This window comes from Typha latifolia, chromosome 7 (genome assembly GCF_019914945.1).
Source record: "Typha latifolia isolate L0001 chromosome 7, TyphaL0001v2, whole genome shotgun sequence".
Taxonomy (NCBI): domain Eukaryota; kingdom Viridiplantae; phylum Streptophyta; class Magnoliopsida; order Poales; family Typhaceae; genus Typha; species Typha latifolia.
The window spans coordinates 12,821,557-12,838,984 of NC_133092.1; the positions used below are offsets into that span (position 1 = coordinate 12,821,557).

The window sequence follows — 17,428 nt, forward strand, 5'->3', positions numbered from 1 at the left end:
CCTTAACGAATCAGATCCCGCTCAAAGTCCCCAGTACTATATATATAATATAAAGGCATGAAGCTGTGCGGTAAGTCCACCGCGAGGGATTCTAACCCGTAGTTATCCAAAACCCCGGACTCTACCCGCACAACTAAGGGGGGGGGGGAAAAACGCGTCACACGTGTTGCAGCTCCAACTGCCCAATCACGGTCGTCCATCACGTGCTGTTCGGTTCTGATCTGACGATTGCACTCGAGATTAGATCGCCGTGCAACCGCGTCGGACCAAAACGGAGCCTAAGCCGATTTGAGCGGAGCGAAGCCGAGCCGTTTGGGCGGTGTCCGGACACCGGACCCCAAGTCACCCTCTTTTCTCACTCGACCTTGGTCGCTCTCACCGTCTCCCCAAATGTTAATCCCGTTTCCCTCTCTCCCCTCACCGCTTTAAAAATCCACCTCCCTACCTCTCCAATGGCTAACCAAAACCCTCCTCTCCTCTTCTACCTCCTCTTGTTTCCTTCCCGCCGAGGGTTCTAAGCCTGTAAGGATTTGTATCGATGGAGTCGCCCAAACCATTCCTACGGCTCCGTTGCTCCGTTCAGAACTACGATTGGGGCCGCCTCGGTGAGGAATCCAAGGTCGCGCGGCTGTTCTCGCACAACTCGTCGGCGGAGGTTGATCCCGCCAAGCCCTACGCTGAGTTCTGGATGGGGACCCACGATTCCGGCCCTTCTTTCCTCGCCGGCGACGGCGCCGCTGCCGTGACGCTGAAGTCGTGGGTTCTCGAGAACCCTAGCGCTCTTGGTGAGAAGGTCGCTGCGAGGTGGGGCGGGGACCTCCCATTCTTGTTCAAGGTCACGCCTTTTTGCTCAATTTGGTGTTCTGTTAGATTAGTTTTTTTTGTTGGTTCTTGAGGTGAATTGTTGTGGTGATAGGTTTTGTCAGTGGCAAAGGCGTTGTCGATACAGGCGCACCCGGATAAGGATTTGGCGGAGGCGCTGCATAAGATGCGACCGAGCATTTACAAGGACGCAAATCATAAGCCGGAGATGGCGATTGCCGTCACTGAGTTCAAGGCCTTGTGTGGGTTTGTCAGCAGTGAGGTACTGGATTATGGTGATCTTACAATTTGGAGCCCTGGATCGGTATTTTACTTCTGGTGGTTAGACTCTAAAATAATTAAAGTGACCTTTTGGTTTGTCTCTTCAAGTTTTAAGTGGTTTGGTAGGGCATGCAGAAGTGGAAGTTACAAATAAAGCCCTTTTCATGATTGACAGTTGCAATTGTTTGTTTTTGCTTATTCTTTCATGATGTGAAAATCATATTGGGACATAAGTAAACAAGGAGACTAACCCAGTAACCTACGAAAACTATGTGCATGCAATGGTTGAGGTGATCTTTGAATTTTTTTCCTTTTTGTTCTGCTTGTGAACACTGATTCTACGCAATTTAATATTTCTGAGGCTTTTAGAATAGGGATAGACTAATATAAGAGGGAAGATTCATGGTCTATTTGATGATGATGTTGGGGATCTCATTGTGATGCTAATTTTCTAATTAATGTGATTTTTATTGAATGTTAAATCAGTTGCCGGGCATTTGGTTTGTAAGCAAGAAGGTTCATATAAAATGCTATATATATATATTATAATCATGAGAGGTATAATTTTCTGCTACATTGTAATGCTAATCCATGATGTATACATATTGTATGATATGTATATCAAAATTAGCAGTATACCTCTTGTGACTACAAAATTTCTAATCTTTTATTTTACTGGTCTATACCAATGATATTTAATCTGTTATGGGTTCATTTCTCTTGTTTACAGACCTTTTAAATCTTCTAATAGTCACTAAGTTTTTTGATATAAATCATTGCAGGCAGCTCTATGTTGGTCTGTGTGATGTATAACAGTAAACTTTCTTAGTATGAAGGCTAACTATCTTTGGTTAATCATTGAAGATTCGTTTTTGGCATTGGAATCTGTTTGAGAAAGAAGCTACACTAATTTTGATCCTCCGCTTTAACTTCTCCTTTCAGAATGGTCCTTCTGCAATTTTGTTATACCCTTTTTTCTTAACCTTCATTAATTTATTTTTCCCATTGACACCTGGTTTATCAAGGATAATTAGGGAAGGTTTTAGACTTTTAGTGTTTCATGAGTTTCTTGCTCCTCATGACTTGAGTTTCTTTTATCTTGACACTATATCTAATGTTTTCTCTAGACAAATCTTTTATATTTGTCTTTGTTCCACAATTTCTTTTCTAAACGAATCTCCGTCTGTGTTATCCCAAATGCCATCACATCTGCTGATGGAGTTCGTGAACCTGGACATGGACCAAATCAGAGCTGATTTTTGTGCAATTTGGTCCAAGGTGGATCATTTTCTAATCTATAGAATCTTGTTGTAATGTGATACTCAAAATGATCAAATGAGCATCTTCTTTGGTAGTACTTGATACTCAAAATGATTGAATAATTACTTTCTATGGAAGGAGGATGAGAGAATGAGTAGGGGCACAAATTGGAGGAAGTAGGTGAAGTTTGGTTTTTGTGAGCACATGTACATACAACATACGCATAATATCCTTTATAAAGTTCTAAAAATTCAATTTTTATTTTTGTTGTAAATTTTGTCAGTTGTTTGATTGATTTTTTTTAATTTGATATTAGTATCTTCTACAGTTTTACTCAAGTAATTAGACTTCAGCCATTTTCTTCTGCATTGCTAATGAATTTCATTTACTTTTTATTCTTGCAAATCTGTGTCTCTCCCTCATTCAATTCCTTAAAAAGAAGAAAGAAAGATATAGATAAACATATTCTTGATCCAAAGGTTGTCTTACAGTGCTTTCTTGCAGAGCCTATCAGCAATTACTTGTCACTGTCTTTTCTTTTTCTTCCTTTTCATGATATGCTGGATAAATCGTGTATCATTTCTAGAATAGACAAAATTGACAAGCGGTTATACACTTATACTCATGGTTTTGTATCACTGTGTAGGAGGTCAAGGATGTGCTTACGACTGTTCCAGAGATTCAAGAGCTGGTTGGATATAGAGAAGCAAGTGATGTTATAAAGAACAACGAGCATGAAGGGAACATAGAAATAAAAGCTTCTCTTCAATCAATCTTCACTAAGATTATGTCAGCGAGTAATGAAGCAGTTTCTGAAGCGGTACTGAAACTGAAAGGTCGTTTGAACTTGGAAAGTAAGGTAGGAGAATTTTGAGATGCATTAAAATTTGAAGATTATATTCTGTGTGAAGATCATAGACATTATCTTCTTTCAAAATTTGTTAGACTGCCATCATAGTCATCTATATGTATGCCATCTATATTACAATTCTTTCTTCTGTTGGTTTTCTTATAGGATAGAAGATCAGAAATGTTTATTTGTTAAATCTGCGTCTTCTACAATATACTATACTAAATTGAAATGGATCTTAATTCTTCCTTTAAATATATCCAAAGATTTAAAACATAAAATCAATCAGAGTCCCATTCCTAGCATTTTTATTTCTCCAAATACATCTGTTACGTCAATCTTCAGTCTGAGGCTTTCAGCATACATGACTGTGCTAGTTTCTGTTTGGTTTTAGTTGTTTTTTGAATTAAAGTAGTTTAATTTTGGATAAGTCTCAACATTGTCGTATTACTGCCCGAATCCAAAAAAGTTGGAATGAAGGCTTGCCGATTGGTTTGTTGCTTGTTGCTACCTTATCGTAACTGCATTTCTTGTTTTGAAGTATTTGAAATTGAATTGCACCAAAAAGTATATTATTTTGAACACAGCAAGTTAAAGGCTTACATTTTTGTAACTTGTGTCCAATATTAAAATCAATGCTCTCTCACGTGAACCAGGTTAGGACGTTGACGGAGAAGGAGCAACTAGTATTATTACTGGAGAAGCAGTATCCAGCTGATATTGGAGTGATATCAGCATATTTTTTTAATTATGTGAAGCTTAGCCCTGGTGAAGCACTTTATATTGGTGCCAATGAGCCACATGCTTACTTATCTGGAGAATGCATTGAATGTATGGCCACTTCCGACAATGTTGTGCGAGCTGGTCTGACACCTAAATACAGGGATGTGCAAACTCTTTGTTCTATGCTGACATATAAACAGGTTCCTTTACTGATTCTCGTTCTGAATTTTTTTTCTTTTCTTTATCATGTAGACATTGTTTCCTTTAATATACGCTGTTCTTTTCCATAGCAGAAAGTATATATTCTTTGTTTCTATTACCTGGTTATTGTTTTAGACTTAGTATTTAGATAATTGAGAAGACATTGTGATGCTGAATGGGCACTAAAATCTGTGCCTAAGAAGTCTGATACCCCAAAGTCTTTAGAAGCAGAGTATATGTAGGTGAAGAACAAGAAATATTGGATTCTTTAAGAAGAAAAATGAATTTATAACAAGAGAGGATATAACAAATCGGGATGAAATATTTGTTTGGCGTTAAGCTACTACTTATTTTAAGACATAGATCGAGCTCAAACATAAGTCTAATTCTTTAAGAAGAAAAACGAATTTATAACAAGAGAGGATATAACAAATTGAGATGAAATATTTGTTTGGCGTTAAGCTACTACTTATTTTAAGACATAGATTGAGCTCAAACATAAGTCTATTTGACCTTGCCCATTACATCTAAGATGTCAGTGAGTTGTAACCAGTGGAAACCACCACTTCACTTATGGGTTAAGGCTGCTTATGTCTTCTCTTTCCATTAGTGCATTGGCAGAAGCCTTATGCTGCCGGGGTGACTTTTCTTTATCCTCTTTATTTTAGCAGATGATAAGCACACGAGAAAACTTCATGCTGTCAATTAGGTCACGTTGCATTTCATGTTGTTACTAAACCTTTTGTTTTCTATCATTCGTTTTGGCAACTGATGTGGGTTGTGGAGTTTCTATTTTAGCAGTTGTGTTTGCACGCACAATGCCCTTCTAAAAGCTATGTGCAACCTTTGCATTCTATGATGCTATTAATGAATGTCCACTAGAAAGTTCCGTTGAATATCTTTATTCACTTGTTTTCCTAGTCGTAGAACCCTGCCTCATTGTAAATGACTATTAACCCTTCCCATTGTTTCTTCAGGGTTTTCCTGAAATTTTAGGAGGAACTCCCTTGGATCGAAACATATCACGGTATACACCTCCATTTGACGAGTTTGAAGTTGACCGCTTCTTGCTTGTCCCAGAAGAGTCTGTGGTTTTCTCCATCCCAGGTCCATCTATTTTTGTTGTACTTACTGGGGAGGGGAGAATACAGAGAGATGCAGCAGCTGGCGAAGAAATGGTTATGGAGGGTGATGTATTCTTCTTGCCTGCCCATAGTGAAATCAGGCTTAGCGCTGCTGTTGCTGGTCCACTGCAGCTGTACAGAGCTGGGGTGAACAGCAGATTCTTTTATTAGTGGCGTGCAAAGCAATTATGTTATTCAGCATCTAGATTTAGAGCTACAATGACGGGAGATGCCCATAAATTACGTCGTATTATTTACTGTTAATCAAAAAATCTTCTATAGTGTATATTTTAAATGAGAAATAAATTGTTTGTCGTCAGCGTAGATTATTCGTGTATGTTCAAGAATTCACCTCACAAAATTGTTGTTGTAAAACAGCTGGTTCTGAAAATCTATAATTTGCATCTTGTTCTGTTGTTTTGCTGCTTGTGGATTTTGTTCTGTTTGGTAGAAGTTCTTAACTCGTTTCTTAGCAGCTCTATGTATAGATTGTATTGTTACCCATTTATTTATTTATTATTTACTTTTAAGTTAAGCCAGTATGGTTAGAAGATACAGTTCCCTTATCAGATTGGAACCTATGTGCCTCTCTCGCTAAGCCATCTGCCATGATAGGTTTTAATCAATAAAACATAGGAAACAAAACCTAGATTAATAGACTTCAACCATATGTCCCTACACAAATGCTCAACACTAGTACTAATGCTAAACTAGAAAGGTCTTTCTTTATACTTGCTGTGAGATTATTTTTTTGGGTTTATGAAGTTACCAGGACCACTGGATCTGTTAAAGATTCTATTACCAGATTAGCCAAATGCCAAATTGGGCCTTAACTGGACTGCAGATATGCAAAAAATTTCGCACGACTAAATGATTTGTCAATGGAGATCTCAATCTCAGGATGGTGATTGATTTGGCCAATGACAATAGGTAATTAGATTTGTCCAATGTGATCTCAATCACTTTCATGACGACGATGGATTTGTTCAATTATTGGCAATTACTTTCTCACATCCCCTATATATATATCTTTTTTGAGTTCGTGATTTTAAGTGAACAAAGATAAGCTCATCTACCACAATAAAAAAATGTGCCTCTAATAATAATAATTTTTTTTTTCTCTCTCTCTCTCCCTTTCGATCATCTCATTTAAAAAAAGAAAAAGAAAAAAAAAAGAGTAGATGCTTGTTATCCAGACAGGTGAGATGTCAAGTTTGAAAGTACTAAAGCTTGTCACTTTCCTAATACGATGGTATCTCAGTAACCATTCGTGAATTCAACTTATAAAGTCTCAAAAGAATTATTACTTGGCTCGCCAAACAAGTAATCTAAATACCATTTCATCATTCAAAATTCAAATTTAAGTCTCAATAGGATCCACTTGAGGTACTTTTCTTGAAGTATATATTTTTTGTACTAGATAATTACGTCGACTCACTATGGATTGCCACTGAGAGAGCCATTAAGTAAGCAATGACAAGGAATTCCATGTCCCCAAGCAACAATCTACATCTCCTCCGATTGATTCCAACTATGTAAGAAGACCCAGAAACCTTTCAACAATAGTTGGTGGCCAAAAATCCACATCCCTCCAAAAAGCTCCATAAATTAAAGTTCCTATACCTTACCTTTTCCTATGCTTTGGATAGCATCATCTAATCACATCAAAGGCGAAGTGAGGAACTGTGTCAAATGTATAGTCTTGTCAATAAGGACTTCTTTGGCCCTAGTTGGAAAACTGCATGCAGTTTCCTCAAGTATTTGGCTTTGCCCTTCGCCAATTAGTGCGACAAGACTCTCCTCCTGTTCACTGTGAATTACTTGGATACTATTTGCCTTTTGTCTAAAGAAAGCATATAGCAAAATTGTGAACCTTAAAGCTTCTTAAAAATTCTAAGAAACTTCCTTATGTCAAAGGTGGTGGTCACCTAATAATCTCAATAATCTACCTAAAGTTGTGTGCATGAAATTTCTTAAGGGTGTTTGTTAAAAGTAGTCTTATCTTCTCCTAACATTACATTATTGGGTACACTAGAGCTTTTTGGTAAAAGCAAAAGATCATGGTCAATGGGAGGACAGTACAACAACTCTTAGATGGAAATGCTCCTAGATCACTAGATGAAGAAGAAGAAGGATAATAACTTCTTATTTACAGATAGATTGGTCTTTATTTTGTAAGGGGCAATAAGGAAAGATCAGAGAGAAAAGAATACTTGAATGTATGTCAAAACTATCTCTTCTTCTATAGATGCTGGAAATTGCTTAACCATGTAAATCTGTGCATATGTTTCTCTTTAGTCCTTAATGAATATTTTAAACCGGTTATATATATAGATCTTTCTTTCCTTATGCTAATGTCACTCTCGCACATCTGCCATTCTTATGGTATGAAGTATTCTTCTAAGGTGGAAACGTGTGACATATCATGCTATTCCTACAACCACATAGCTACTTAGATTTTTTTTTTCCCAAAATCATATTAAAGGAATTGCTAAGATTCGACTCAATTTAATGGGTATATGAAATGACATTACCTACGGGTGATTATTCCACATAAGTAGGACATTAAATTCATTATTAAGATATGCATGTAAGTTAACAATTTCAAGAGAAACATAATGTATCCTAAACTTGGAATTAGAAAAAAATAAACAAAGTTGAATTAGAATGAGTCAATCAGAAGTGAATTCTGAAAAGCTAAACTTTTTAAGTTTTATATCTAAACAAATAATTCTTGGCATAGAACAACAACAACAACGGATTTGAAAAATTGCAAGTTGAGATATTTTTAAGCTATAAATCTAGTGGATGTCAAACGAATGGTACAGAGAGTGTGACGTGATAACATAAATGGCGCATATAAAAGATAGAATGAAAGTAACGTTGCTGAAGGCGTGCTAATTATAGGGAAATATTTAAAAGCATCTCTTTAAGCATTCATACCAATTTATTATCACACTAATGACTTACTGCTTATGTGATGTCCAATAGCAACGTTCAAATCTTTGAATCATAATTTAATCACAATCTAGTCATGATTAGCACAGTCAATTCTAACAACTCATAGTTTGTATTTGCTAGCTGCATAATTCTACGGAGAAAATTATATAAAAATATAAGCTCATGGGAATCAGCCTTTCCTTTTCCTTGTCCTTGATTGCAAACATTAGTTTGCATGCAGAAGAGTGAGTGCAGCTGAAAAGAATTACTTGGTAGCTCAATACTCATATACATGTGGGATTATTATGTGGGGTCTGGAGTCAGACAAATTTGCTGAGAAATTTTCATCAGGTGCACAGTGTAGGTCCATTCAATCTCATCTATGAATAATTATAACAGTCATCACATCCCCTTTCATGTCACATCACATTGTCACATAAGCCACTTCAGATTTGAGATGCTCACAACTATCCTAGCTTTATAGGATTTGACTGTAGAATGTGAACCAAGAACTGCCATGGATTTGATAGCACAAAGCTAGGAGAGTAGATGACTTGCCCCTCTCTCTCTCTCTTCCCCCTTCCCAGATTTATAATAGGCCAATCAGTATAGTTCAGTTGTCAGATTTCTATCAATTTGTAATAATAACTATGAGTTTAAAATTTTTCTCTACAAAACTTGGGCTCATATCAAGAGTGTTGCTTCTAAGCTTTTACTATCTCAATAATATATGAAACTGAAACAACTGAATGGTTTAGAATGGAAGGTTTTCAAACCTTAGTCGTTAGGAGAGTAGATTAGGAGGTCATGAAGATTGGAGAAGACAAGCTATATTTAGGTAAGAAGTCATCAAACCAATTGAGATCATTGACTCGGACACTAAGAACATACAAAAGACAATCTCCGAGTCATTGTTACATGGAAAAATAACCCTTTTGCTGCTACACTACACTGTCATCAAAGGTGTCCTCATTCCTTAATTTTCTTCTCTTGGATTATATCTTTTGTCATTAATTGGGTCCACTAGTGGCTCCATTGGGATTTTGATGGTTCTTGATCTGATTAAATTAAGTCCTCATAAGACAAAAGGGTGTTAATACATTACCAAATTACATTTGTTTTCCAAGTTTAATTGTGGACCTTATTACACGTCTAATTTGTTAAAATAATCCGATTTATATGATCATCAAACTTTCTTATTTAAAGTGGATATTTGCATATATACCCTTCAAACTTTCTTATTTATATCCTTCTAAATTTCATCTTTAGTCTATAATTTTTATGCGGATATCCTTAAGGTTACTTTTATAAATTTGGTCCTTTTATGTATGTAAAACTTAAGATTTTAAAATCATATAGTATTAATCCAGAGGGTGAATACAGATAAAAGCAGAATGCGAATAAGCTATGATAATGAGAACTTCCAACGACATAAAAGACATTAGAATGGAGTTGGCGGCGAGACTGCCCAAAGATTTCAGTCACGTTGCTATATCACAGGTATTTAATCAAACACGTTGTAGTCAATTTCTTTTTGTATCCTCCACCAATTAACTTAATCCAATCCAAGAGATGAGAGGCTGTGACCAGTCAATGCTTCACAATTCCAAGCACTTAATTGCTTTTTTTTTTTTCTTCTAATGACGAGATTGGACGACACTGTCCTTGAGATAGGATTAAGTTATTGCTTCAAGCACGCAATTCCTACCTCCCATTAATCTCAGATTGATTTCCACGCCCACCAACTGTTTGATCTCAGGACTATGATAAGGTTCCCAATCTTTATCATGTTTTAAAGTATAAATGACGATGTTTTCTCTTGTCAGACTTCAGTTTGGATAAGAAATTCAACATCTTCTAAGGAGAAATGTCAACATTTTCGACAAGCTTTCTCAAATTTTGGGCTGTATGCATGGCATTGGATGATGAGATATGTATTCTATTATGGTTTCTACTAGTCATTTCATATGCTACTTATGGATCCTTTATCTTATTTTATTTATTTATTTATTATTATCTGATTTTTCTGTTTAAAGAAATAAAAAAATAATAATTATGTAATATTTTCCAACAAAGAGTCCAAGATTTCTGGGTGCTTATAAAGCTATTAACCCAAAGAGGGATAGTTTAAAACGGAGAACTATACAAGTGGCTTGTCCGAAGCCGACGTGGACCACACGTTGACACATTCCTTGTACGACAAGTGTCTCATGTCTAGTTGTAGGTTGGGGAGGACCCCACGGGGGAGTGAAAGGTAAAAGGTGGGAAGACTATAGACAGCTGTCCGCAATCCCAATGGTGATATGGATGCAGGGGGATGTGATGCATCAAAGTGTGATAAGATGGTTCCATCACATGAGCTACTCATGCATTGCCACCTACATCCATCATGCCTTTTTCTTTTAATCTCTATTTCACCGAGGCTTTTATTATGTCATGCTAGTGATGATGCTATTGCTATCCAATTTGTGTGGGTCTCACTTGCAACCCTCCAAATTGATTGATCAAAAATAGCATTTGGGTCTCTTGAAGCTACAACCATTTTAGTATTTGATAGCCTTTTTTTTTTAAATTAAAATTTCTTTTTCTTTCACTTCAGTAGGAGTTTTAGAGGTAGCATGTCAAGGCTCCATTATTGGTCAAGCTTAGGGAGTAAATATCTCTAAAATTAACGATGATAGCCCTTAATTTGGTAGTTGGATAGAAGAGCAATGATTTGATTTAAAAAAATTTAACGATATTTTTGATAGGCCAAAGGAGTACATTTACCGACTATATTTAATTTTGAGAAGGTTTATATTTATTTATAATTTTTTTAGTATTAAATTTAGAATTCGACTTTGTTTGATCTAACCTGACTAGAAACCGCATAAATTAGGGTTTGATGAGCCTAGATCGAGATTTCTATATTTGGTAATTTTCTCTTTCGCTCTGATTAGAGGTTTTGGTCCTACTTTTCTTGAAAAGAAATTTTGTCAATAATACATTGAGATTTTTTTTTATTTAAAAAAAGCTCTTTAGCTCTTCTTCCACGATGTTAATTAATTTTCAGGAACATTCTCCTGGTTGAGATATTCTTACATAAAAGTTGGAATCAATACACTGTAAAGTTAAAGTTAAGTGTATTCTATTCTATTTGTTTGGCTGTCTCTAGTTTTTTTTCCCCTCTATTATTAGGGGATTTTCATGTACACGTACCCTTTATTCCAAAATCCATTACCATAGTTCTGATCGTTTCCACGGCTTGGTTTAACGTGATTCCTAACACTAAATTAATGGATGTTAATAAAGAAATTATTATTATTATTATATATATATATATATAAAAAGGACTCCGTGGTGCACTTCCATATTAAAACATCTCTTTTATTTTATTTCAAAGTGAAGTAACCTATCATGTGATCCTCTTGAGTTCTACTAGTCAAGGAGATTGGAGAAAAAGACTTATAGCTCTCAAACAAGTGTAAAAAGAACACACGCAAACAAATCCCAAGCTACACCATTCTCCTCCTATCAGTATCACTCAATTGGAGACTCTCTCTCTCTCTCTCTCTCTTTACAGTGAGTTATCACCACAAGCAACTCCTAGATTCCTCCCCACTCATTTAACTTTCCTACTTGCCATAACTCATCCCACAAGCTAACATTACCAACGTTAACACAATCGCTACTAGTACTGATCATATGATCACAATTCAAGTTTGAATTGCTTAGTAGCAAAGCATCTAGGCTATGGTCATTGTCAATAGATTGAGCTCCACCACCGCTAAGAGAAGGACCGAAACCGCCGCCGTTGAGCTCGTCCGCTGGGCTCTCCGGCCCCGAGAACTCGTAGGAGTGTGATGAATTCTCATACTGATATTGCATGCTTGGATGATCAAGAACCTGCTGGTATATTTGTGGGTCTTGATCAATTCCTGTGGTCGGATCAGATGACTGTGTGGATTGAGAAGAGCCCATCTTCCCAAGCAACCTTGGCATCCAATAACACCTCACTGCATCATGGAACATGGCGCTATTGGCATCAACCTTGAGCTGCCTTGCTTGCTTCTGCACCCGAGTCCTCCAGTAATTCTTGATCTCGTTGTCGGTCCTCCCGGGGAGATGTTGCGCAATCCGAGACCATCTAAATCCACGCAGCAGCATGTTAACAAACATTCATTGACAGATGCATGTGAAAGAGATGGTCAAGTTATAGCACACCTGTTTCCCCACTTGGAGTGGAGCTCAAGGATTAGGAATTGCTCCTCGGGCGATAGATTGCCGCGCTTTACATCGGGTTTCAAGTAGTTTAGCCATCTCAACCTGCAACTCTTGCCTGTTCTCTTCAATCCTGCAACCAATATATATATATATATATATATATATATATATATATATATATATATATAAATAACAAAGTTATGTATAAGTTATGGGACTAATTAATAACTAAATTAGTGCAAGAAGTAGGTTTATTAAATACCTGAGCACCTAGCTAGGAGATTCCAACGGCCCTCACCATGGCATGCAATGTAGTGGATGAGAAGTGTATCCTCCTCAAGAGTCCAAGGGCCTTTCCTTAGACCCATCTCCTCTTCAATTTTATTATTTGCTCCCTTCTTCTCTGACATAGTCTCAAAAGGTAGTAGTAGTAGTTCTCTATCTAGTTATCTAAAAGAGTGGTGTGGTGGTGAGGGGAGCTACAAACTAAGGGGAGGAGGGGAGCTTAAGTGGGCAAAGCTTTATAGACCAAGACTAAGACTTTAACAATAATGGGGGAAGGGGTTTGAAAAAAGTAGCACCCTAAAGGTAAAACCCATTGGGTGTTGCCTTTTTATAATGAGTTGTGTCAATCATGAAGGAATTTTTTTTGGAGGTGAACTACTACTCTTAGACTTGGGGCTTCTATAGTGGAAAAGAAAGAAAGAAAGAAAAAAAGAAACAAAGAAACAAAGAAAGAAAAAAGGAACTAAACTGAGTTCAATAAGGATTGGGTAGCCTCCTTTTGGGGGGCCTTCTGGAAGTGTTTCAAGATTCTTTTCTGCAAGAGAAACGTGTTTGACTGAACAATTAATCACTGCGGTTTAGTTTAAGCTTAGTCCTAAATTGCTAGGTCTCAAGAGAGAGAGAGAGGAAACGTGGGAAGTAATTCATCTAAATTATGCAAATATCGCTCCTCTAATACTTCAAGCATTAAACCACTAGAGTAATTAATAGCAATTAAAAACACTTCCTTTTGCCCATATCACACTTTGTTCCTCTAAGTGCCACCGAGCTATCTATATCTATATATATATACCCACTTTAGAGACAGCACCCTAATGTGTAACATAGCATAAGTTCGTAATTATGATATTGTTCTTTCTTACCCTCTCTAGATCTCTCTCTTCTAGTAGGAGAATCATTAGATATATATGTGTCTCCTTTTATACGTGTTGGTCTCTCACCTAACCATTCTTGAATTTGACATTCCTTGCATCGAATAATATTCTTGCGAATTGCGGTTAGAGAATCATCTTAGAGCACCGAAAGATTAAGGAAACCAGTTCTGATGCATCTCTGTCTCTATACTCTCTCATCCTTGTAGTACTAGTTCACAAATGCAGTTATTCAAAGTTGGTATGGTTAACTATACTAATTCTTGGGCCTCCTTTATTGTCTTCTAACTTGCAAAGATGGAGGAAAAGAAATTTCGTACCTATAAATATTACCTGATACTGTTAATGTACTTTGTGTAAATCATTCAAACCTCTCCAGAATTATGTTAGTTGAATATCACGCACCATAAATATTTATGAAACCCTTAACATCCAAGTTTTGTCATTGGTTCTTACCAATTATATAGTTGAAACCGATAATGGGAATAATACTGACTTCTTGTTGAGATCATTATGGAAGTATGACATTATTTTGAGTGAATCATAGAGTGTTCTTCTGACATTAAGTAGGTAGCTTAGCATATATATATATATATAGACTCAATTTTTTAATAAGGATCTAGATTCTTCACAGATTATAAGCAGCTTGTAATTACTGATTAGTCAGCAGCTTTGCTCATTATACAATCAAGGTCTATTTTGCTTCAGTACAAATATATAGCTAATAGCTTTCCCTAATAATTCACTCAGAGGACTTAACCCGTGTGGTCCAAAGAACAATAACTGTCATATTTAATATTTGTTGTGCCTTTCATGGACCACAAACAAAGTAATTTTCATGTCTTTTAATCAAAAGATGGAATCATAAGCACAGGATTCGACAAAAATAAATTCTTTCATTAGCTATACCTAGAGAAAATGATATCTATCGCAGATATATCACTATAATCTATTCTTATGCCAAAAGTAATTTAGCTTATGTGATGCACACCGTTGTTTCATTAGGGGGGCGGAATTGGGTCGGATTTGATAAAGTTCAGTAAGAGTTTTAAAAAAAGGGGGAAATTTGTATAAAAAATAATCTCACCTTATGGGTTTATTTTGGTTTGAACACATGATTAACTTGTAATACACAAAATGTCATCTGAATTTGCGTAAATCTGACACAGGAATTTCTCCTAAATGTTCATATAAAGCAGCCTTTCAGTAATTCAACAAAGTCAACTTAGGATGTTGTCTAAGTACTAAAGGCAACTTTCTTTTTGATTAAAAAAACAAACAAACTTATGGTTCAAATAAAAATAAGCTAATAATGTAAGGTCACAAATGCATCTTTTTCCTGAAATCCATGGGCTGCAGCCATTGTGATAATGTGAGTAGTCACGAAGGTGGACCCTTTGATCATAAAATCCAATGCAACTGGAGAGGAGGACAAAGGTACTTCCAGGTGAGGACAGCATGATTTCCCTATACACACCATCACATTCCCTGACCAATAATGTGATTGTACTCTGTCCACTTATAGTGAAAGATTCTGCCCATGTAGCTCAAATTTGACCCACTCCTCACTGTTCCATCTACCAACTGTTTGCCTATAGTTTCTCTCATAGAAAACAACACAAGTGGAGGGGGAGTGCTTGTCTGCCTTTTGCTCTCACACCATTTTTATTTTTTTGATGCAGTCTTCCAATTCTAGGTAGTGCCTGTCAGAATATGAAAGATCAAACCTACCACTACCGTTCTTTAACAGCCTAAGCTTTTACGCGAATTGTTCAGTTAACATCAGATTATAGCAAAAGGTCCGAGTTACAGTAATCAGCATGAACATAATTTGATGATTGTGTGGTGGCCATCACTAAGAAGAATCTTGGAGCATTGGATTGGTCATGAATTATGATCCTCAAATCACGCAATCCGATGCGCAATCGGGTACGTATGTGGTGACAACACATGGCTGCTTTTGGGGGTTCGCTTCCTCAATAAACTCGATAGCGATTGCCGTCGAGCAACCCATGATGCCAAGTGATGGAAAATGGCCATTATGATTGTTCCTCTATTTCATTTTTTTACTTTCAACACTCTTTTTCGCTAAGTGGTACATATAGTCTAAACCTATACTTAGGGTAGACTTATCCTACACGTTGATAAAGATATAATGATGACGATGTTGATGATGTTAATATTTGTGGTGATGGAGAAACATCATCAATTCACTTATTATTATCCATACGTAAAGCTACAATTACATGAAATATTGCAGAAAAAAAGAAGCTTGAGGAAGAATCTGATTTAGGTATGAATAGTCCTTCAAAAAGCTAAGAGCTAAAACTAAGATGAAATGGAACGTAAAGTGTTTCAACTTTATATAATGGAGGCGGAAGGCCCATATCTTAAAGTTCGAATTAAGCTTTTTGAACAGACCTGTGTTGATATGAGAAAATTTTAATTGGCAAATGGCGTCTTATAAGTGGATCAGTGCACAAAAACTGATAGTTTAAGTGATCCTAATGACCCAATTAGTATACGCGACCACCGCCCATGAAGAAAAAGATGGATTCACTTAAGGTTATTGATATGTTGCTTTCTCGTAATAAAGCTGGAGATGCCATCAGTCTACACAGCAAGAGATGTTGATGTTTGTTGTAAAGCAGTTATTTGTTGAACAAAGAATTAATTTCATAAAGCTAATCATGTGATAGTAGATTTTTAGGAGACAGACTGATAACTTAATTACACCTTAAAGTTATTGGCTCTATTTTAATATGGTGGGATATTGATGCCAGTTCTGATGATTAATCATGTGCAAACTATTTTAATGTGATCCAGATAAGAATCTTGTCTCATGTCAATTTTTCAGAATTTACCTCTTAACATAAGACCCTTTCAGTAGGATAGGATACATAATTTTGTTCAACAATTTATGAGGTCTTATTGATTGTTCATCATCTTTGGATCTATTAGGCTTCAGACCAGATGAGGATGAGGAGAGTCATAACATAATATGGAATACAAAGTGTTTCAGCTCATTTAAGAGATGGAACATCCAGCAGCGTTGGAATTTGACACATGAAAAAATGGCTCTGAGATTACTCATTAGCAGCCACACTAGAAGTTATTAAAAGCAAGTTGGATAGAGAAGAAACAATGCAGCCTTCTATCGTACTTTCTTGACCTATTGTATGATTGTTTATTGTAAATTAATTGGCATAACTCTGTCATCAACTCAAGTCCTAATCTGTTTGGAAACTAAATGCATTAACAATATGAATGAATCTTTAAATATTGTTCTCATGGAACCAATGCATGTTAAACTTCTAGAATATTATCATAACAAGACATGCTGAATGTATTCTGACATGAGAGCTTATTGCCTAAGTTGGTTCTTTGTATATCCATTTAAAATTATCTAGCAGGGAAAATAAGCAAACGAAATGCCTAAGGCGCTCCATGAAGTAAAGAGTTGGGTTACTCCAGATGAGTTAAAAGCAATATGTTCATCACTCTATCATGGCATTCTCGGAGTTTAAAGCGCATAAGTGATGAAGTTAATATGTAAATGTCTCTGTGGCTCACCTATTAATTGATGCATTACGCATGTCAACTTTCTGGATGTGTTGCATGTTAGCTCGTCGCATTGATTTGTTCTTTGCAGCCCTTTAAGATTATCAAGCAGAGAAGATAAGCAAAGGAAATTCTTTGATGAAGTAAATAATTAGTTTACTTCAAATGAGTTGAAAGCAATCTGTGCATCACTCTATCATGATTTGATTGAGTTTAACGCACACAAGATACAAAATTTACATCTAAATGTCATGCTGCTTTGCAAGTAAGATTTTAGAAGAGAGTATAAATCCTATACTATCAAATTCCATGGTGGAAGTAATTGC

At 36.3% G+C, this 17,428-nt stretch overlaps 2 protein-coding genes across 2 annotated transcripts; one reads left to right on the forward strand and one right to left on the reverse strand.

The window, feature by feature from the left end:
- The first annotated feature begins 159 nt into the window (after positions 1 to 159).
- On the forward strand, positions 160 to 5,648 carry LOC140792822 (mannose-6-phosphate isomerase 1-like). Its single transcript, XM_073144042.1, has 5 exons — positions 160 to 835; positions 917 to 1,084; positions 2,990 to 3,202; positions 3,850 to 4,116; positions 5,095 to 5,648. Exons 1-5 carry the CDS (start codon positions 539 to 541, stop codon positions 5,410 to 5,412), a joined length of 1,263 nt encoding a protein of 420 aa, XP_073000143.1. The 5' UTR covers positions 160 to 538; the 3' UTR covers positions 5,413 to 5,648.
- A 5,963-nt stretch (positions 5,649 to 11,611) lies between these two features.
- On the reverse strand, positions 11,612 to 12,968 carry LOC140792399 (transcription factor MYB2-like). The gene is made up of 3 exons (XM_073143381.1): positions 12,647 to 12,968; positions 12,385 to 12,514; positions 11,612 to 12,307 (listed from the first exon to the last, which is right to left on the reverse strand). Exons 1-3 carry the CDS (start codon positions 12,792 to 12,794, stop codon positions 11,767 to 11,769), a joined length of 819 nt encoding a protein of 272 aa, XP_072999482.1. The 5' UTR covers positions 12,795 to 12,968; the 3' UTR covers positions 11,612 to 11,766.
- Between the last annotated feature and the right edge of the window lie 4,460 nt (positions 12,969 to 17,428).